Source organism: Lissotriton helveticus, chromosome 3_1 (genome assembly GCF_964261635.1).
Source record: "Lissotriton helveticus chromosome 3_1, aLisHel1.1, whole genome shotgun sequence".
Taxonomy (NCBI): domain Eukaryota; kingdom Metazoa; phylum Chordata; class Amphibia; order Caudata; family Salamandridae; genus Lissotriton; species Lissotriton helveticus.
This window is the reverse complement of record NC_136061.1, coordinates 1,075,609,171-1,075,632,796: the sequence shown is the minus strand read 5'-3', so window position 1 is coordinate 1,075,632,796 and position 23,626 is coordinate 1,075,609,171. Positions and strand designations below refer to the sequence as shown.

Here is a 23,626-nt window from a genome sequence, read left to right as displayed (position 1 = left end):
TGAAGAGCACAACAGGTGGAAAATGACGCTGGGACATGGAAGAGGCGGAGGGTTCTTGTTCCATAACAGACTCCTGCGCACATAACCAGAGGGAGGTACATTGCAAAACCTCAAGTTGCATACACATCAAGTTGCGGAAGAATGAGATTCCCGCACCCAAGAAACTGGGCTACCAGCCCTAGCTCGAGATATGCCTTTGACACTCCCTACCGAGATCAAACACTACCATTTCAGAGGTATCATGGAATGCGGTCGGCATCAAAAGTGTCAGGAGGAGCAGGCAAGCAATGTCTTATCTGGAGACAAATAATATTCTATGCTTTCAGGAGACCTTTGCCTCTTGTCCCAACGACCGTGCCAGGTTCTTATGAGATCTTCACTCCGGCGCTCTGTTAAAGTCTTTTTGGGCTGTTAGTCAACGAAAAGGGTTCTTTAGTGTGAGGGAGTGGTTGCGCTGCGCTTGGTGACTGGCAAATAAATTGGCCACAAATCAAAAGTTATGGTGCAGACAGGCAAGGGGTGACCCTCACTACCCCTTAATTAATGTTTGACATTCCAAACATCTACACTTAGAAACCAAGGACCTGTGCATACAAAAAAATTCATGAATATGATATGTCAGTATACAGAACAGAAAAGCAAACAGTTGACACGTCTTTTCTTGTTGATTTATTGCTCAATCATAAAAACGCCAGCCGACACGTGTTTCATCAGAGTACACTCAACTCTGACTCTTCAGGGCCAAATCCTAATGGATGAGAACAGAACATGCCAGAACCGGTGATAATTCCAACCCGGTTGGGGTCTGCGATGACTGCTGAGTGAGTCAAGATCCAGTAAGTTACCAAAGGCTCCGCTGTAGAATACACAGTGGGTTTAAAAGTAGCCGATCACAGGGTCTGCACATAGACGGGTACGTCCTGACGCGCTTAGTGAGATTTTCAAAATATAATCATTCCAAAAATTGGTGGCCCCCAGGTGATAATCTGGACGTTCGTGTGACCCCGAGTAACGGCGTTCTTCCTGCTGTACGACAGTGATCTGAATCGGAAAAGTCTTTTTGGGCACCTGTTGGGTGGTCTTTCAATCATTATTAAGTACTCAAGCAAATTGGAGGCCACTGCACTGGATCTTGGCTTCTTGGGGGCTAAGCAGTTTCCATCAATGGCTTAAAACTCAGTCGGTAAGCAATCGGCCCGATACTGGTTAACTGTTTACTTAATGCTCCAAAAAACAGCCATGACGGCGATGGTAGGAGAGCTGCTCGATAGTCTCAAGTTGCTCTTTTTGGACCTTCGATGTCACAAAATTATAATCGTAGAAGGCTTTAACATGAGAGGCCTGGGACGACACCTAACAGCATCACTCAGCCTAATTTTGGGGTTCACCATACAAGATTTACTGGCAACCTACAAACGGAGACAAAAGGGACTGAACGACCATTACTTCGGACTACTAAAAGAATATTGACCATGGACTAATTCTTTCGTTCTAAGCGCCTAGTAGGCAAGCTTGCAAATTTGAAAACGGCGGATAGATCAGAAATGTATCTCAATCTATTAAGGTGAACACTGGACTTAACATCTCAACCAACAGCCAAGAGCAATCATCTGGGCACCTCAACAGGAGAGGAGCGTGTGAACCTTGTGAGAAGAATCAGGTGGAGGCCTCAACACTCAGAAACAGACACTGCCTGATTAGGAACCCAGGAGCCTATAGCAAGTCCGAAACTTGCCGAAGATCTCACAGCTCTCCTATTAGGAAATGGATCCAAGTCGAACTGTCTGCGGACTGGGGGGATGGGAGATCCAAACACCAGCATAATAAAGCCATCATCTCGGAAGTAAAATGTATGAGACCAACCCACAAAATATCAGTCTGGGAATACAAGAAGGAAAGCAATGAAAAAGAATGGGCTACTATTTTCCACTGTTTAAAAGATCACAACCAAGTGTGTGTCTGGGATCACAAAGGTCAGGCCTCCGAACGGAGCGGAAACAGGGCCACATTCAACATTCAGATCTACATCCAGTCGAGATCCATGATGGCATTGCTGAATTTACTAACATCACGTAGAGAACATAATCAGACACCTGAAAAACGAGTGAGCTCCTGGCCCCAACAGCCTTCCTGCAAGCCTATTCAAGTGTGCCCCAGACAACTGGGCCAGGTTGCAAACTCCACTCTTTGACCTCACCTTTCAAACTGCAATCATCCCTGAAGCCTCGAGTGAGTCTATTCTTTGCCCCATACATATGTAAATGTAAATGTAAATGTAAATGTAGTGCGACTTATATAGTGCACGTATCACCCGAAGGCATCAAGGCGCTTGCCTTGGGAACCCGTCCTTGCTTTTCCCTGTGAGATAACCCCTACTGGGTATCCCCAGGGTGAAAGCCAGGCATCCCGCAGCGGGTGGGCCACCGTAGTGGAGATTAAGCAACTATTGCCCAGAGTTGCAGCGTGGGACCCCATGATTAGAATAGGCACCGAGGCGAGAATTATCGAGTCCGTGGACATTTTTGGGCTCAGGACCCTGCCGCGTCGGGAATTGAACCCTGGTCCCGGGCCAGACCTCTGCATCAGGGTCTGCCGCTCTAATCAGTGAGCCACACTCCTCCACTCAGTGAGCCAGTGGGATCGGACAATGGCCTCAAACTACCATCTGATTGCACTTCTGGACATAGAAGCCAAAGCTTATGACTGTGTCTTGTCAGAACAGCTAGAGGCCTGGGTGCGAGTGCAGGAAGTCCTGCCGTTATTTCAATTAGGCTTCCAGGCTGAGGCATCCACAGTGGCTAACATCATAGCACTATCTTTCCTCAGACATCAAGCCTCATAAAACATCAGGTTATCTCTCGCTGTTTTATCAATTACTTTGCAGTTTTGATAGGGTTGACCGGGCAATCCTATGGAGGAAGCTTGATGCCTTGGCCTTACTCCAAATGCTGCTAAGAGCAATATCTGCATTGTACTCTGGGACCTGGGTTCTAGTGAAAACTGTGCTAAACACGGTCACACATAAAATTGACACTAAGCGAGGCCTAAAGCAGGGCTGCGGCCTAGTCCCCCTGCTTTTTAGGTTTATATTTCGCCGACATTGTGAATTCCTGAAAGTCTGGGTGCCTGGTTCCTCCCAAATTTGAAACACAATTCAAAATGCGGACAACACTGTGATTATATGGATCACACCAAAACAGGCATCCAACAGGCCTTGAACGCATTGAAAACATACAACTTGGCCAACCACCTCCAGATAAATCAAGACAAAACAAAAGTAGTCATACTTGGGAGATACCAGAAGAAACAGAAGGCATCCTGGCATCTAGGCTATCAGACAATTCATGCAACAATTAAATATAACTATATGGGGGTGTGGTATAGTGAAAACAGCAAACCAACCGTTCAATCGAGGGCTCTCAAAAAGTAAGGAGCTGCCATCGCCTAAGGCATTGGCCAATTGAACCAGCTACTAAGCAGTGCCTTGTCGGCAACTATAGGTATTGAAAGCCACTCTCCTCCCTGCCATGCAGAACGGCAACCTCGCTTACCCAGGTGCAGTAGACTCGGCCTTGGTGCAAATTCTCGTTAGCTCTTGCAGAAAGATCTTCCAACAGCCACGACATACATGACGTTCAAGTCTAAGACTGGAATTTGGCCTCGTGAATCAATCATTAGACAGCAAAGCCTCAATGTTGACATTTTACAACAGGAAAAGGATGGCTTCAATCAATTCACTAAAGGCCCATTTGAAATTCATATTTGAGTCGCCAGGCAGTCCTTGGTTCAACCAAGTAAGTAGTGCTACCAGATCCTTCCAGATAGAAGAAGCAGCGTTCAAAAGCATTGGACATCCCATTTTCTGCCTGGACAAAAGCAATCAACTAGCAACTAAAGAAGACCTCCATGGAGCAAGATCTAAGCGTATTAGATATCTCAGCACAGGTACAGCCCTTGAACGACACTTACAAGGCCGGAAAGCCACAACCCCATCTGCTAGAAGCCATAAATGAGCAAACAAGCAGACAGATTCTGTATATGTATCTTCTAGTGCTTCCAATAAAAGAGTTCAATCCAGCCTGTGCGGACCAAGGTGCGGAAGGTAGGTTATGCAACTATCGACATGAATCGTGGCTCCACCTGTTATGTTGCTGTCCCTCTTTAGACCTCCAAAGGACTCTACTGCTCAAACCTGTCTTTTTGCTCATGAGGTGCCTACGTGCCAGTAAGCATCTTCAACGTGCTTCAGGAATATTGCTCCATGGGCTCTGGCAAAATGCGCCAAATACGTCAACGGTCTTGGGCAACAGCTCTCCCCAAAAAGTGTGGCCGCACCCAGTCATAAGCAAGGGCAAAACACTATAATAAAGTATGCGGTCTGAGATGGGCAGGACAGACAGACCGAAGTGGAGAAAAGGACTTAAATGGAAACCCTTGCCATGGGGGTAAATGGCTGCTGGCCATTTCTAACATGATCTGGTAGGTACTCAGCAACTTAGGACTGGTCCTAACCTTGTGAACTCAGTAGGTGGTGGCTAGTCCATGACTTTTAGATTGAAATATTCTCAATGATGTACAGCTAGTGAACTGTAATTACACTTTGGTATACTGCACATTGCTTGTGGTGGAATATTTCTATTAATCAAGCTGCAATTTGTTTAATTAACTAAACAATAAAGCTTACTTCTACTAATACCGCTATCTCTGCGAAACTGAGACTAATTAAATTCAGGTACATTCACAGAATTTATTATACCCCAGATAGACTCTTTCACATGCATATGCCCACGTCTCCCACTTGCATGCGCTGCCACGGGATCCCAGGCTCTTTAATACACAAGATTTGGGCATGCCCGGTGATAGCAGAGTACTGAAACCACATTTCTAATCGCTTTCAAGAGATAATGAGCATCCCCATTAACTGAAACCCTAAATGCATACTTCTAGTAACAGAGGAATTAGTATACAGAAACCGGGACTGTCCTAAAAAATATAATAGAATCTGGGGAAAATGGTGTGACCATTTCCAAGGAGGGCCTTACTGCCTTATGATTGTTGGACAAATCTCATCCCAATTGTGACAATGGGATCTATATAAACATCTCGGTCAATTAATATTATTTATTGTATTATAGCGTATTGTGTTTCCAGAGTTCAAACATTTTTGCACTGCGCCTTTGTCTTGTTGGAGAAAACAAACAACCATTTTTTTAAAATTTGTACAGTCACTGTTTACTAATCAAATTGCAGTAACAAAGTCTTAAAATGTGTGTACATGTTCAGTAAAAAGTCATTTAAAAGAAGAATGTCAGCCAAACAATTTATCAAGATATTTGGAAAATATTTTTTTTAACCCCCCCAAAAAATCGATTGAAATAGATCTTACCTGTTCCAGTGTGCTAGAGCTTTCCAAGATGCTCTCTGAAGAATAATTGTGTACTTCAGGAGACGTTGTTGGCGACAATGTATTTATAGAATCCACTTTTAATGGCTGAGCTGTAGTAGTGCGTGTTTTACTAAAAGACTGTGATCTTTTGACTGCTGAGGACACAGCAAGAGCAAACGGAGAAGGAGCAGTTGTGGAATATGATTTTGGAGCAGTGAAAGTCCTTAATCTTAGCATCGGTTTTGACGGATTGCTGGAAAAGCTGAAAGGTTTTGGTGCTATTAAAGGGGGCTTGATTGTAATATTTTCAGATTTGCTATAATTGCTGTTGTCAACATTTGTTTGACTTAATTCTGAAGGAGAGTGAAGCCTTCCATTTGTAGCGGCAACAGTTGACCCAGATGATAAAGGAACATTTTTTTCAGTCTCCATAATAAATTGTTCTTTTTTAATTGGACTGGTAGGGCTGGTGGCACTTTTAGCAACTGCAGAAGTTACATATTGACCAGACACCCTTCTTTGTAACTGTGAGTAAAATGAATTTGTTCTTGACTTGGGGAAAATATCATCTTGGTTTCCCTTTTTCTCTGGTGAAGCATTAGTTACAGCTTTCTTAGATATAGGCAACATTGCTCCATTGTTTGCCACTGCATAGGACTCAGTTTGGCTAACACTGGTACAAAGCTTAGATGGAGAAGTAACATTAGCATCACTGAAATCACTAATAGGATCCTGCTGCTTGAGTTCTAAAGATGGAAGATAAGATTTTACTGGGCTTTGAGGAACTTCATGAACGTGTGACTGTATTCCATATTCAACATTTCTATCATCTGGGTTTTCAAAGAATTTAAGTTTGTCCAATGATTTCTGCGGCACAATTGTGTAAGTCGTCATTCCAATTTTGGGTGTGTATTCTCTTGTAATTTCATTGGAAGGCTTAGGTTTAGGTTCAGAAGTTTGTCTATACAATCCATGACTTTTTGAAGGAGAACTATATGGACTTTGTGTGCCCTTTTCGTTTGTGGCAAAAGCAACATCATGTGTATGTCCATTGTTATTTTCTTGAACAGCAGTGATTTCATGCCTCTTAGTTAACTTATTATCCAATGTCCAGTGAAAGTTATCCCTTTCCTTTAAAACGTCTGAGGTAAATTCTTCAGAAGAAATTTGCCTATGATCATTTAGCTCATGAGCAGCAGTCTGTATTGATGCATCTTGCGTTTTCACCCCTGAAGTGCTTGTAAAATATCCACTACTACTATTTTGATTTGTTATTAAGTGGGGATGTGTTTTCTGCATTCTAAAGTCAATATTATCATTGTCGCGATCAACTGGAGATCTAATGTCTTCTACAACACTTTTAACACTCAGCTGAGTGCTTTTACTGAAATTGCCTTTTTCGTCTGCTTCAACAGGTAGATTATCCTCTGATGTTCCTAAAGATAATTTCATAGAAAATTAATTCAGACATCAAAATTCTCAGTAGTAAAAACACTTTTAAATGATAAATTAAGTAGTTTTTAAAAATCATTCAAGACTACTTTTTCAGTAGCGTATCTAAAAAGTGAATGCTAAATATTAGAACGTTTACAGAGTTAACCTCTAAAGATCACTGTATATGTTTTTCAATAACTAACTGTGTATCTCATTAATGTTGTTACAAATTGCTGTAAAAAGAAAATGAAGCGCGACAATAGGCAAACTATTGCTCAGGAACTAGGCTCAGCCACTAAAAGAAATACCTGCAGCACAAGGCTGAAAGAGTCACCAACTTAGTCAGTACAGCTGCTGCGAATGGCTAAAGTGCATTCCTAGCGGCACGAGGGGTGAGAATCTGTACACAGCGCCTGAGTTCATTACCCTCAGCACGAAGCTGGAGACTTTCAGGCTAAATGGGCACAATTGAGTCTCCACAATCTTAATTCTTCCAGTCCTTAACAACCGCTAAAGTAATTCATAGCACATCTTGAAGTATTGTTATTATGGATGCTTAGTAAAGCATTTGTTTTTTGATTCAGGCTCTCACTACGAGTGGCCATGTAGATTGTGATCACTGAGCAAACGCTGCACACAATTAAAAATGTTACGATATTTATTGAAAATGAATATTACCGGGCACAATAAGGATTGTGCCTCTGATTACCTTTCACCAAGCCAAACCTACTGAAATTTAAAGATGGAGAAATGCTTGGTAAATACAGAGGACATGCAGATTTTGGTGTGGTACGCATTAAAAACCATGCTATGCCCCATTCTGAAGATAAAATGTGCAAGAGGTAACAATTAGCCCAGCACATAATGTCCGTACACATTAGTGTCTGTCTTTATTGGGTGTGATAATTATCGCAACAAACAGCAAGCCAGTAGCAATGTGGGCCTAAGAGCAGTACTCGTCATCCTCAGAAAAGTTGCATGGAATAATTTAGATTCAGGCTAAAGCTAAACCTTTCATCCTATAATTCTATAATGAAATAGTTTGCATGATGCAAGACTCAGTGGGAGGACACATTTGAACCCATGATAACAAAACAGCCTACCGTAGTGACTCAGACAGACAACTAAGCTAGAGAAGTAAAAAAACAAATACACAAAAAACGTACGTTGATTTGTGTTCAATTCCAGTGTTTTTGTCTCTTTATTTTCAAGCATCAATTCTTCAGTGTCTGTACCTTCGGGCTTGCTCTGCGTTAAACTGCAAAAAAACAAACAACAAGTTGCTTTACCGGACACTTATTTTTTTAGCATGATTAATGCGATGTCAAATCGAAAAACCCTCTAAGGGTCTGTTTCACAAAGTGGCGGACGCCCCGCAGTTGTGGGAGAGTCTGCGCACTTGGGGCGATATTCTCATTGTGGCGATTCCGCCCTGAGTGCGGGGCCTCTCCTGTATGACTGCGGGGCCTCTCCCGTATTGCTGCGGGGTCTCCGCCACGAGTGCAGACGCCCTTTGTGAATCAGGTCCCGAATTAGCACACTTGCACATATACCTAGTTTAGCACAGAAACAAATTAAATGATGTGATGCACAATTCGATTTTTTTGTGGCCTGGGTTTTAAGACACACTAACTTTTGCTGGACCAATGTATGAGCGTTTGTAAGAACAATATTTATGATGAAATATTGTGACGCACCGTGTGTGCCTTTACAGAGGGAGAGACTAAAATACGTAGCTGACAATACATTAACCCCTTCACTGCGGGGCTGTTTCCCCCTCCCCACCCCCGCTATGCTGGGGGGCTCGTACAGTGCCCCGGTGCTCATGACGAGGTCAGCTCGCCATGAGCCACGGCGATCCGGTGCTCATGACGAGCTGAGCTCATCATGACCACGCCCGTTCCAATGGAACGCTCAGCACAGCAGGGGAATCAGCCCAGCATGCAAGCGTTCCATGTAACGGGCGCGGTCATGACAGCTCGTCATGATCACCGGAGCGCCGTGGCTCATGACGAGCTGACCTCGTCATCAGCACAGGAGGGGTAAAACAGACTCAAGAACACCTTTGTGAATAGGCGCCACAATGTCTTACACAGGAATACTAGGCAAGCTGGAAACCCTTCAGTGGACTATGCTCCTAACCTTTTGTACTTCGCTCTTCTAGGTCGTAAACTGCCTCTAGGACAAAGGGGGGATCAGCTGCATGTGGCTGCGCTACTTGGGATGGGTGGTTTGAGTCCTACACAAGGCATAACGCCTTTTGTCAGAAATGTGTCCCACTTTAGAGAAGGTGTCAAAAGCCTTCAAACCTACAAGCGCACTTAAACAAAGAACTAACGGCAGAAAAAAACGAAATAAACTAACTGGGTCAAATCACAGGATAAACCTGCACATTTGGGGCCATATGTGCAAAAAATTGGAATTTCAATTTCCTAATTGCGATTTTTACCGAATAGCAATTAGGAAAACACAATTCCTAATGTAAGAAAACTTACAAACTTCAAATAGCAATTCCTAATGGGATCACAAATAGACCTACCACATGAATATTAACGAGGTAGGTCGTAAATTGCGACCCATTAGGAATTGCAGCCATCACAGGGATTGTGGCCTGCGCGGGTCAGCAGACCACCATGTTTGTGATTGCTTCTTCAGAAAAGCTATCTTTTTTTTATGTAGCCCGTTTTCCACAAAGTAAAACTGGATGTGTTTAAAAAAATAGAATAAAATGTTTAAGTACCCCTTACCATTTGCAAACGGTTACTACCACCCTTAAAATATTGGTTAAAAATGTATGTTTTGCAACCATAATTTGGTCGCAAAACCTTCATACATAGCATTGCAATTTGGTATTTTGAAGGGATGCCCTGAACACACCTCTTCCAAATACTGAATCGCTTAACACAAACTGCGATTCGGTAACATGTTACCGAATCGCAATTAGTGCTATGTACATATGAAAAAGCATCTGTGAATGGTTGTTTCCGACCGCAAAAAGCTTTTGTACATATGGCCCTTGATGTTTTACCATCCTAAAGGACTTGAAGTGAACCATGTGGGTCAAATCTTCCAGTAGCTGAAATTGTAATATTGCAAGACATTAGTTTCACATGTTGCTTAAATCTAATCCGACACAGTGCCGACATTTTACGAAGTTATTTCTAACTTACAGTAAAAGATAAAGACATCTCTTGGCAGTTAGTTTTAACAGTGCTTTACAACCATGTGAAATGCTTATTGCATCTAGGCAGGTCAATCTTTCTATCAATTTCAAGCATTTCTTATGGTAGGTGCATATCATGATGTGCTGCTGCTGAAAAATAATGTAACTGGGTCTTGCAGGATTAGAATCTTAATATTTATTGACTGCATTCGCCGAACTACCTGGAAAAAACTATGGTGTTTTGGCCAATACTCTAAGTTGTTTACTGTAAAATATACCATTGGCCCATTTATTAAGATATTTTCAGCAGAAGGTTGGAAATCTCTCCAAATAAATTCAACCTTACCCTAAGGTTTGGGTCTCACTCACTAGACTCGTTCCAACGCCTCACCCCGAAAATCTGCTATAGAATTGCAATGTGGAAGAGTTTTCAAGTTAGGAAGTCTGACTTACACACATAATACATGGAAGCTTCTTTTGGCTTGAGTACAGTGACCATTTGACGCAGCTTCAATTGTCCTGAAATAAGCATAGAAAGATTCGTTCAGAATCCCACAATGGCACATCATTTCTTTTTATAAATCCACAGTATGATAAACTTTGGACTATGGATAAGGTTAACAGTAAAGTATATGATCTTCCAAAGGTAATAACTAGCGTCATTTAAGAAAACACTTCACAAAATTACGTGGATATAGCTTTATAAAATTATTTGCAGCAACATGATAGATCATTCAGAACCACAGCCTCTCCGAATGCTGTCATCTGTTAATTCACAGAAATAAAACTGCTCGTATCTAAACAATTTTTTGTCTGGTTCCCTAATTAAGGAACATTTGCTGCAGTATGGGGTTTTAAAAGTATCCATGACTGACACCGTTCAGATCAAGTGAACATAAACAAGGATAAGTTACTCACTGGTAAAACATTTGGTGCTTTTATTCTTTAGGCTCTCACAAAATAGCAATTACTGACAGCTGAAAGAACGAACATTGTGTATTAATAGCTATAAAGCCAAGGTATAAGCAAAATACACCTATTCAGCAAGGCTTGGTTGACTTCCTTTCACCCAGTGCCAGACACAGCTTGCGAGTCTCAACGTGAACAGTTGTCAAACTCCAACTATTTGTCTATACTTAACTGCAAGCAGTAGATTACTGGGCGGAGAAAACATGAGAGATGGCAAGACATCTTTGACCGAGGTAGCAGATGAGCATGTCCTGAAGTACTGCCTACTCAAGTCAAGTCTAGATGGCAGAAATTACATTTGCAGCTTATGTTACTCATTACAGAGCCAACAAAATAGGATTCGTTTGTGGAAAGCCGAAAAAGTTACCTGTGTACTAGCAGAATGGACAAGAATCCCTTATCGAAGTCCATTTCAACAAATAATAAACACTACACAAGAAAAAAAAGTAATACCAATGCCAGCACATCTGGTTTGGACTGTAATGTATAGTTATAATACACACAAGTTAGCACAGGGGCACCATTATTTCATGCATATGAAATCATAAAATAAAACATGGCTGCGGGAACTACTTGCCCAGTGTGTAATTGTATGTGATAAGGCATGTGCTTGTATACAGATCGATAAAAGGAGCACCTTCTCAAAATGTAATATCGATCTGGTATAGTATGGTAAACAGTAAGTTGTAGACTATCATGTTTGCTGCATAGTACAATATTTATAGTTTTGTTAAAAGAAAAAGGGAACAAGCAGGCGGTTTACAAACATCGTGAAACAGGAAGCATTCACTTGATGCATTATATATATATATATATATATATATATATATATATATATATATATATATATATATATATGCTCCTGCTTGTGCCTTCACATGAGAGTCACTCAGACAGAAAACGCGACCTTCAAGCATAGGTCGAATTAAAGGTATGAAGGATTGCTGCGTGCTGTTCTCTTTCACAGTCTAAACACCAGCTGCCTGACGCGTTTCGAATTTCTTCTTTATCAAAGGCTGTATGGTGAAAGAATTGCACAAACCGGTCCCCGCTTTCAGCTTCCAATTTATACATAATGGCACGCCCTCTATGGGCTGTTCTGGATGAAGCTGCGCCAAGTATTCTGGAATTCGTAGTCCCAGTTCCTTTCAGTGCTCAGTAGTCCTGCTGATTTAAGACCCTGGATGGGCCCCAGCCGGCAGAACCCTTCTCATCCTCTGCTTTCTGTCCCACGCAGTAGTGGCCTGTAGATACTGGTCACGGTGGCCCCCCTATGTCAGGTGGCGTTTTCTGTCTGAGTGACTCTCATGTGAAGGCACAAGCAGGTGCATACATTTTCGGGCGGCTGCCTTGCCGCCGAGAGTGCACCACTCCACCTACAGAGGGGGGCCACAGTGACCAGTATCTACAGGCCACTGCTGCGTGGGACAGAAAGCAGAGGATGAGAAGGGTTCTGCCGGCTGGGGCCCATCCAGGGTCTTAAATCAGCAGGACTACTGAGCACTGAAAGGAACCGGGACTACGAATTCCAGAATACTTGGCGCAGCTTCATCCAGAACAGCCCATAGAGGGCGTGCCATTATGTATAAATTGGAAGCTGAAAGCGGGGACCGGTTTGTGCAATTCTTTCACCATACAGCCTTTGATAAAGAAGAAATTCGAAACGCGTCAGGCAGCTGGTGTTTAGACTGTGAAAGAGAACAGCACGCAGCAATCCTTCATACCTTTAATTCGATCTATGCTTGAAGGTCGCGTTTTCTGTCTGAGTGACTCATGTGAAGGCACAAGCAGGAGCATATATATATATATATATATATATATATATATATATATATATATATATATATATATATATATATATATATTCACTGAAAAAACCATAGGTTATAGACCATATATAGTTAGGAATTAGCATTTACAAAACCTTGAAAATTCACTGAAAAAACCATAGGTTATACACCATATATAGTTAGGAATTAGCATTTAAAAAACCTTATTTTACTCACACAAAACCATTGAAATTCCATATATAGTTAGTTGCACTAACTATATATCGCGCACCCGCAATCCACTGCTGATCATGTCACATATTACATCATTCATGACATGGTCAGTGACATCACTGATGACATCACTGATGACATCTCAAATGACATCACTGATGAGATCACTGATGACATCATCCAGTGACTGTGTGTTTCTGTAAAGTTTAAATATGTTTTACATATTGAAGAATGAGTAGATGTATAAGTGTCTGGACGAAGGATTTAGTAGGTGCATGACTGAATGTATGAGTGAGTGATTAAATGTGTCTCACTGAGTGCATGGGTTAGTGAGTAAACTGTCTTAATTTGTGCATCATTATGTCTGTTGTTCTGTAAACTGCTGCATGTGTTGATCAGTAGCTATATGATTAACTATATGGGTTATTGATTGATTGTCCAAGTATTTGTATAGGAGACTGAGTGTGTGTGTGGCTGGCTGGGAGGTGTGTGACTCTGTGCAGATCAATGTGTACTTGTATCAATGATTGTATAAGAAAGTAAGTATGTGTTAGTATATGTTTGAAAATGTAAGGTGCTCTATGTTTAACTGTATAGACAAGAAAATGGAAGTGTGATTGATTCTTTACAGGACTGACTAGGTGTGTGAGTAACTCCATGGATGAGTGGCAGAGTGTAAGTGTCTGTATAGGTGTATGAGTGCATATGATAGTGTTGTAAAGATGAGTGATTGTATGTATGAATGATTGTATGGGTGAATGAGTGAATGTGTGTGTAGACGTAGGAATCAGTGAGTACGTATGTACTAACTAGTATTGGTGTGTCAATGGTTTCAAAAATTATACTCTGTATTTAACACTGGGTGAAACAGAGGTTATATTAAAACGTGAGGAGATGCATTGTATTGTCACATGAATGATATCATCAGTGATGTGGTCATTGATGTCAAATGAGATGTCATCAGTGATCTCATCAGTGATGTCATTTGAGATGTCATCAGTGATGTCATCAGTGATGTCACTGACCATGTCATGAATGATGTAATATGTGACATGATCAGCAGTGGATTGCGGGTGCGCGATATATAGTTAGTGCAACTAACTATATATGGAATTTCAATGGTTTTGTGTGAGTAAAATAAGGTTTTTTAAATGCTAATTCCTAACTATATATGGTGTATAACCTATGGTTTTTTCAGTGAATTTTCAAGGTTTTGTAAATGCTAATTCCTAACTATATATGGTCTATAACCTATGGTTTTTTCAGTGAATTTCAATGGTTTTTTAATAGCAAATATCATAAGCTGTCGAATGTCAAGTACGTGGTAAGTGAAAACATTTTCGTGTTTATGCACACTGATCTGCTTTGAATGGTGCCCCCCCCCCTCATTTCTATTAGGAGTACTCTCTCTTTGCAGATAGTGAAAGGTAGTTAACGCAGGCCTTTGCCCCCGTTGTAATCCGTCGTGCCTGCTTCTCTCTCCATTTGATTGATTGTTATCCAAGTATTTACTGTTTTAGAATTAGTTCTCTTTGGTTCATTCTCTATTTACAAACAAACACAGAGTCGCAATACTCTGTTTAGTCTTTGCAGATAACGAAAAATCGTGTAAAAAAAAAGAAAAGGAATCGAGCAAAATCAGTAGGCCACTAATGGGATCTCTTTTTGACCTCGCTAAAATAGAAACATTAGGAACAACCCCTCATGACAAATACAAAACTAGTGAGATGAACTGAACTCCACACAATGATGGCTGCAAAACAGCTCGGCTCCGCCACCCACCCCGCCCAAAATAACGATAAAGAGCGGCTGCCATGATTGGTTGCGGAATGGCCACAACGGAGCTACGAAATGGTGCTGCTCTCATGCTAACCCCAGCTTCGGTCTGAAACATCCAGAAACACTGTAGACTACCAATTCGATCAGTTCCGGTAGCGCCCCAATGTAACCCGGTAGAGAAGAACTAGCCCTCCCCTCTTTGACTGATGGTTCTTGTTGCCTGTCCTTTCTGTTGTCATTTAACAGAACTATTTAGCCTGCTGAAAGGGGTTGTGTTTCGACCGCTGGTTGGTGGAGACATTTTGACTATATTCTGGACCTGCGTTGTCGCGTAATGCGTCATATGACGCGCCGCGTTAGCGCATCCGGAAGTCATCCGGGGCGCGCAGCGCGTAACGTAAGCATAACAAGTCATGTGACTTGTTAATAAAACTTTTCATTGGTTCATTTTACTTTTCTTATTCTAATGATGAAAGCCTTGGTCATATCACCTAAAAATTACGCTTTTAATTACTTCCGAACATTATTTTCTCTTAAATATATGTTATAATGTTCCAGGCTAATGTACTTTCCCGGAAATTTTACAACTGTCCTGCAAGTAAAATATATTCTTTTTTCGAGAAAAAGAGCGTTTCTTCGTTCTATGACGGAGCCGTTGAGCAAAACAGGGTCGACCTGCTGTCTTAGTCGCCGATACGCCTGAATATGAGATTCTTATCGATCACTTTATGTTGCAGGAATAGAAAACACAACAGCCCTTGACCATTTATCTTTACTGCGTTCCTTCGTATTATACCTTTTACCCTTCATGTAATTGGTCTGCTTTATTTCACTTGCCTTTTAATGATTCTAAAACAGTGACTATTATTAAAAACTTTACCAATGTATACACTACTACCATGTTTTCTTTTAAAAACCTTTATTGTGAAAATTTCATTATACAAATACGAGCCTATAACCACGTGGGCCTGCCACAGAGCAAACTGTAATCGTATATGATGAATAGACATTTACACTGTAGAGGAACGTAACGGGCGGGCCATTAGGTTGCAAAAACTAAGGTGTCTAACAGTTACGGAATCGGTGGACGTACATTTTATAATTAAAATACGACAGGGCCAGTTACAATAAAATTATCTAGATATACATTTGCGGGCAAGTACCATGGGTGACGTTAATTCGAATTTTCAACAGTACAGTAATCAATAACACATCAGAACTTAATATCAATAGGGATGTCGAAATATTCAATCAATTCTCGTCCCCGCCCGCCATGTGCTTCAAAACTGCATACGTATCTCGTGATTTCAAGGTTCTGCAACCAGTACACAACAAGGAGTTACGAGTCCCATTTATTCCGGCGCCATTTTGGGCGAGGACGGGCAGGTCCAGGATATAGTCAAAATGTCTCTACCAACCATCGACTATGATGATGTTCATATGCTGTATTTATTAGAGTAACACTCATCTGCCCACATGAAATTAATTTACCACAATCTAAACATGTCATTTTAATCTTTCCAAAGTTCTTCTAAATATTTGGGACCGTTTCCCTTGCCTCTGAAGCTCTCAGTGCCACTTCTTTGATGAATGTACTAGCAGGTCAGGGGTTCTCCTCCAAATCTCTCTTTTATGCAGCACTATAATTAATTGGTGCCACCTCTCCATATGACGATGCATGGTACAGTTACCACAACTATATATTTTTTCGGTTCCTCTGGAGAGTTCATCGTGGCAGATGAAGCGTGTAACATACCGGGCATTTACCTTTTTTTGCATGTACAGGAAAGGGAAAAAAAATCGAGCGTTCGAGTTCTTAGGTGTCCCAGGGCCATTTTAGTGGACCAGGCCCAAATCCAAAGAACAGCTATCTCACAGGCTAATGGGGCGACCCACGCCGAGTTTCAGCATTGTAGGATGACCACACAAGTACAGCAACTTGCTAGACATCACCTCGGTGCCATCCGGATCTCGGCGCCCCACTGCAGATGAAGTGCCTCTCAACTATGAAACCACCACGGTGACATCCGGATCTTGGCGCGTTGTGCTGCCTTCGGCCTATTCGCACATCGGTCCGCTACTGACGCCATCTCACAGGCTAATGGGGTGACCCACGCCGAGTTTCAGCATTGTAGGATGACCACAACAACTTGCTAGACATCACCTCGGTGCCATCCGAATCTTGGCATCTCAACGCCTAGTGGTATCTTCCATACAGAAAATATTGTTACGCTGCCTTTGGCCCCATTCGCACATCAGTCCGCAACTTAGACATCACCTCGATGCCATCCGGATCTTGGCACCTCAGCGCCTTGTGGTGTCAGTCAGAAAATATTGTTGCGCTGCCTTTGGCCCCATTCGCACATCAGTCCGCTACTGACACCATCTCACAGGCCAATAGGGCGCCCCACGCCGACTTTTACCATTGTACGATGGCCACACCAGTGGCACAACTTCCTAGACATCACCTCGGTGCCATCCGAATCTTGGCATCTCAACGCCTAGTGGTATCTTCCATACAGAAAATCTTGTTACGCTACCTTTGGCCCCATTCGCACATCGGTCCGCAACTTAGACATCACCTCGGTGCCATCCGGATCTTGGCATCTCAGCGCCTTGTGGTGTATTCTCTTCAGAAAATATTGTTGAGCTGCCTTTGGCCCCATTCGCACATCCGTCCGCAACTTACACATCACCTCGGTGCCATCCGGATCTTGGCATCTCAGCGCCTTGTGGTGTCTTCTACTCTGAAAATATAGTAGAAAATATTGTTGCGCTTCCTTTGGCCCCATTCACACATCAGTCCGCTACTGACACCATCTCACAGGCCAACGGGGCGCCCCACGCCGACTTTCAGCATTGTAGGATGGCCACACCAGTGCGGCAACTTACTAGACACCACCTCGGTGCCATCCGGATCTTGGCGCGTTGTGCTGCCTTCGGCCTATTCGCACATCGGTCCGCTACTGACGCAAACTCACAGGCCAACGGGGCGCCCCACGCCGACTTTCAGCATTGTTGGATGGCCACACCAGTGCGACAACTTACTAGACACCACCTCGGTGCCATCCGGATCTTGGCGCGTTGTGCTGCCTTCGGCCTATTCGCACATCGGTCCGCTACTGACGCAAACTCACAGGCCAACGGGGCGCCCCACGCCGACTTTCAGCATTGTAGGATGGCCACACCAGTGCTGCAACTTGCTGGACACCACCTCGGTGCCATCCAGATCTTGGCGCGTTGTGTTGCCTTCGGCCTATTTGCACATCGGTCCGCTACTGACGCCGCCTCACGTGCCAACGTATTTTCTCCTAATTTTACACCCTATGCCGCATAACAGGTCATGTGACTTGTTTATAAAACTTTTCATTGGTTCATTTTACTTTTGGTTTCCTAATGATGGAAGGCTTGATCATGTGACCTAAAAACAACACTTTTCATAGGATGAAAAGTTTTTTTTTTCCCCAAACGATGAAAGCCCCACCTTGTTTCTGGATGTTTCAGACTGAAGCTGGCGTCAGCATGAAAGCACCACCATCTCGTAGCTCAGTCGTGGTCATTCCGCGAGCAATCATGGCAGCCGCTCCCCACCAGAAGCCTGCAGGAGTCGGAGCCCCCAAAACTTTTGATGAATTCTCAAGGCGGAGGGGACGCTTTCGAGAATGAGGTCCAAGACCTACCAGACAAGCGTCCGATTTCCAAGGTGTCCCAGGGCCATTTCAGTGGACCAGGCCCAAAAAGGAAACAGCCTGCCGCCATTTTGAGAGTCCTGTGACAGCCGCCTATCGCTGCACCGCAAGAGTGGGCGCAACTCAGCTGAATTGCGGCTTTTGACACAGTGGACCAAAAACGGACGGAATGGCAACTGAAACGGTAAAGGGGCGCCCCACTACAACAGATGACACTCCACCTGGAGAGGCCCGTTCACGCCGCCTCCCCCGGGGCGCTCCACGCCGTTATTCGGAGCAGCATTGTAGGATACCAAAACCAGTGCGGCAACTTACTGGACATCACCTTGGTGCCATCGTTCTGCTGCCTTGGAACTATTCGCGCAACAGTTTGCTACTGATGACCCACCCCCCGCGACGCCCCATGCCGTTATTTGCTGGGTGGCAACTTACTAGACATCACTTTCGTGTCATCTAGATTTCAACGCGTTCTGCTGCCTTGGAACTATTCGCACAACAGTTTGCTACTGATGACCCACCCCCCGCGACGCCCCACGCCGGAAATCTGGACGTTGTGCTGCGTTGGGACTATTCGCACAGCCGACCGCTACTTCGTTGTTTTTCCCTAAAAATGTTTATATGTTATTACTATTTTTGTTTTCTTGTATATATTTATAAATTATTAAAGTTTTATAATCTTACTACTTTGTCGGAGTGCTATATATTTTTAATGTGACACATAATTGTAAAAACTTTGATGTACAAACAGTCATCCCTGGAATCTTCCGCTTCAGGCTCGGTCCCCTCCCCAATCACAATACAGGATGGTTTTCAGATAATAGCAACGCTTCTGCTGTGACGAATCTCATCGAGTGTGGGCCTTCATCTACTATAACTCCTTTGAAGAGGGGTGATTCTTTACAGCTGTGGCCATAAACTACATCTGCAGGGCTAGCTGATACCCTAGGACCAGCCTGGACAATCGGACACAGAGGAAAAGGAGTGTCAGAGGGTGCGGTAGTGAATAGGGCGAAAGGGAGGTGTCGGGCGGGCACAGGGTGTGATTCTCAGGGAACAGCAGCGCAGATGGGGGAGGTTTATTACCCATGCATAAGACAGAGAGCGGGGGTGACCACTGCCTGGGGGAGATGTTTGCGAGGGTGGGGAGCCATGCTAAGGATCGACAGCGTGCACAGAGTGGGTCTGGTCAAGGCATCTAAAATGGCTGCCGTGCACGACAAAAGTGTGGCATTTGAAAAAAGACAAGATGGCGCAGACAATGTTTTTCAACACTTCCTGATTTCCTTCGAATCGAACGTTAACAGACGTTGGGGCATATTACCAAAGTTAAGCGATATTTATCCCTAACGATGCTTAGCAACGATTTTTTTACCGTCAGAAATTATCGCAGATAAACCTTGCTATTATCAAGGTTTATCGGAAATACGATAAAAAACGACCGCAATGCATTAATATCGCTGAAAACTCAGCGATATTCATGCATTACCGAGCTAATGCTCTTAGCCATGTTATCCACCTCCCATTGGATAACATGGCTAAGAACTGCTCAGGGCAGGTGGTAGCTTTTAGAGATATTCGCCCTTATCTCGAATATTTCCAAAAGTTGATAATAGGAGATAGCGATGTTAGCGACTGTTTCCAGTCGCTAACATCTTGGCATGCCCACTTTGCATGTCATTAGTGATAAATATCACTCACATGCAAAGTGGGGCCCAAGATGGTCGCTATCTTCTACTAGCCGTCGCTAACTGGTGTTAGCAACAGCTAGGTAATACACATATAATTTTATCTCCGCGAAGCGGAGCGCTGTTACAGATATATATCTTGTTTCTGAACGTTAATTTCTCAAAATGCACTGAAGCACATATATTGAGACCTAGCAAAGGCACATCGGGCTACCAGTCCCTACAATTTTGCCAAGTTTCGTGCAAATCCATTCAGCTGTTCGATCCTACCGAGAGACAAGATGGCGGCCGCTACGGACTGTTTGGAATGTTTACAGACACCGGAGAGCCAATCAGCTTCGCTTCGCAAAGCTCCGTAACGCGAAAAGTACGCGAAGCGGTGCGCTGTTACAGATATATACCTTTTTTTGAACGTTAATTTCTCAAAATCCACTGGAGCACATATATTGAGATCTAGCAAAGGCACATCGGGCTACCAGTCCCTACAATTTTGCCAAGTTTCGTGCAAATCCATTCACCTGTTCGATTATTATTATTTTTTATTTTTTTTGCCCCGCGGGGCCCTTTTAAAACCTCCACATCAAACCTAGGGGGTGAGCGACAATGTACTATGCCCCCTTATGGTCATTTGCCCCTTCGCTTCGGCCTCCTCTTGTCTCTCGATCCTACCGAGAGACAAGATGGCGGCCGCTACGGACTGTTTGGAATGTTGACAGACGCCGGAGAACCAATCAGCTTCGCTTCACAAAGCTCCGTTGCGCGAAAAGTCCGCGAACCAGTGCGCTGCCCGGTCCGCTGTTACAGATATATATCTTTTTTTAAACGTTAATTTCTCAAAATCCACTGGAGCACATATATTGAGACCTACAAAAGGCACATCGGGCTACCAGTCCCTACAATTTTGCCAAGTTTCGTGCAAATCCATTCAGCCGTTCGGGCTAAAAGTGAGGCCAACCGCCCTATGGAAAACTCAATGTTAAAAACATGTTTTGGGACCCCCCTTTTTTCTCGGCCCCCCCTTGACGACCCCCCCCCAAATTTTCAAGGGCTGCTCAGAAACAAAATGTGCCATTTTCCTGAAAATTTCAGCCAATTCCGTCCACAAACGCCAAAGTTATTAGACCTAGAATTTTCAAAAAACCCATAGAGAAAAAATCCTAACTATATATACCTACTGGCGACCGCCAGTAGGTAATATATATATATATATATATATATATATATATATATATATATATATATTCACTGAAAAAACCATGGGTTATAGACCATATATAGTGAGGAATTAGCATTTACAAAACCTTATTTTACTCACACAAAACCATTGAAATTCCATATATAGTTAGTTGCACTAACTATATATCGCGCACCCGCAATCCACTGCTGATGATGTCACATATTACATCATTCATGTCATGGTCAGTGACATCACTGATGACATCACTGATGACATCTCAAATGACATCACTGATGACATCATCCAGTGACTGTGTGTTTCTGTAAAGTTTAAATATGTTTTACATATTGAAGAATGAGTAGATGTAGAAGTGTCTGGATGAAGGATTTAGTAGGCGCGTGACTGACTGTATGAGTGAGTGATTAAATGTGTCTCACTGAGTGCATGGGTTAGTGACTAAACTGTCTTAATTTGTGCATCATTATGTCTGTTGTTCTGTAAACTGCTGCATGTGTTGATCAGTAGCTATATGAGTAACTATATGGGTTATTGATTGATTGTCCAAGTATTTGTACGGGAGACTGAGTGTGTGTGTGGATGGCTGGGAGATGTGTGACTCTGTGCAGATCAATGTGTTCTTGTATCAATGATTGTATAAGAGAGTAAGAATATGTTTGAAAATGTAAGGTACTCTATGTTTAACTGTATAGATTAGAAAATGGAAGTGTGACTGATTCTTTACAGGACTGACTAGGTGTGTGAGTAACTCCATGGATGAGTGGCAGAGTGTGAGTCTCTGTATAGGTGTATGAGTGCATATGATAGTGTTGTAAACATGAGTGATTGTATGTATGAATGATTGTATGGGTGAATGAGTGAATGTGTGTGTAGACGTAGGAATCAGTGAGTGCGTATGTAGTAACTAGTATTGGTGTGTCAATGGTTTAAAAAACTTATATTCTGTATTTAACACTGGGTGTAACAGAGGTTATATTAAAGTGTGAGGAGATGCATTGTATTGTCACATGAATGATATCATCAGTGATGTGACCATTGATGTCAAATGAGATGTCATCAGTGATGTCATCAGTGATGTCATTTGAGATGTCATCAGTGATGTCATCAGTGATGTCATTTGAGATGTTATCAGTGATGTCATTTGAGATGTCATCAGTGATGTCATTTGAGATGTCATCAGTGATGTCACTGACCATGTCATGAATGATGTAATATGTGACATCATCAGCAGTGGATTGCGGGTGCGCGATATATAGTTAGTGCAACTAACTATATATGGAATTTCAATGGTTTTGTGTGAGTAAAATAAGGTTTTATAAATGCTAATTCCTAACTATATATGGTCTATAACCCATGGTTTTTTCAGTGAATTTTCAAGGTTTTGTAAATGCTAATTCCTAACTATATATGGTCTATAACCTATGGTTTTTTCAGTGAATTTCAATGGTTTTTTATTAGCAAATATCAAAAGCTTTAAAATGTCAAGTACGTGGTAGGTAAAAACATTTTCGTGTTTATGCACGCTGATGTGTTTTTAACGCTGCCCCCCCTCTTTTCTTTTAGGAGTATTCTCTCTTTGCAGATAGTGAAGGGTAGGTAACGCAGGCCTTTGCCCCCGTTGTAATCCGTCGTGCCTGCTTCCCTCTCCATTTGATTGATTGTTATCCAAGCATTTACTGTTTTGGAATTGGTTCCCTTTGGTTCATTCTCTATTTACAAACAAGCACAGAGTCGCAATACTCTGTTTAGTCTTTGCAGATAGTGAAAAATCGTTACAAAAAACAAAAGGAATCAAGCAAAATCAGTAGGCCACTAATGGGATCTCTTTTTGACCTCGCTAAAATAGAAACATTAGGAACAACCCCTCATGAGAAATATGAAACTAGTGAGAGGAACCGAGCTCGACGCCATGATGGCTGCAAGACAGCTCGGCTCCGCCGCCCACCCCGCCCAAAATAACGACAAACCCTATGCAAATATTATAAATATATACAACACACCAGCAAAGTAACAGGGTAAAACGTTTTATTAAATAACTATTTACATGGCAGCCTGCTGCAACATCGATCCAAATGCATGCCGCCGTTCCCGGGATTTCTCCCCGACTACTCTGCGGCCTACGAGATGGAGAGGCTGGGGCGTTGACTAGGCGGGGCCTCCGGCCGCAACCACAGCGCCAACGATCGCTGCTGACGGAGGGGAGCCTTGCCGTTGAGACCACTGATCTGAAGAACCGCTGCCTGCGGTGCCTCCCTGAGCCGCTTGACGGAGGCCCCCGAGGGGCGGTGTGGTGGCGCGGACTCAGAGGGGGCGCTTGGCTCCT

General features: G+C 42.9%; 1 protein-coding gene across 5 annotated transcripts in view; it reads right to left on the bottom strand.

Annotated features, from left to right (window-relative positions):
* COBLL1 (cordon-bleu WH2 repeat protein like 1) overlaps positions 1-23,626 on the bottom strand; it is a 771,108-nt gene that overhangs the window by 74,509 nt on the left and 672,973 nt on the right. For all 5 annotated transcript variants that reach the window (XM_078681636.1, XM_078681638.1, XM_078681637.1 and 2 more), the window contains 3 exons: positions 10,437-10,502; positions 7,987-8,078; positions 5,387-6,822 (listed from right to left, as the gene is read on the bottom strand). In XM_078681636.1, the coding sequence (XP_078537762.1) occupies positions 5,387-6,822; positions 7,987-8,078; positions 10,437-10,502 (1,594 nt within the window). The remainder of the gene's footprint in view (positions 1-5,386; positions 6,823-7,986; positions 8,079-10,436; positions 10,503-23,626) is intronic.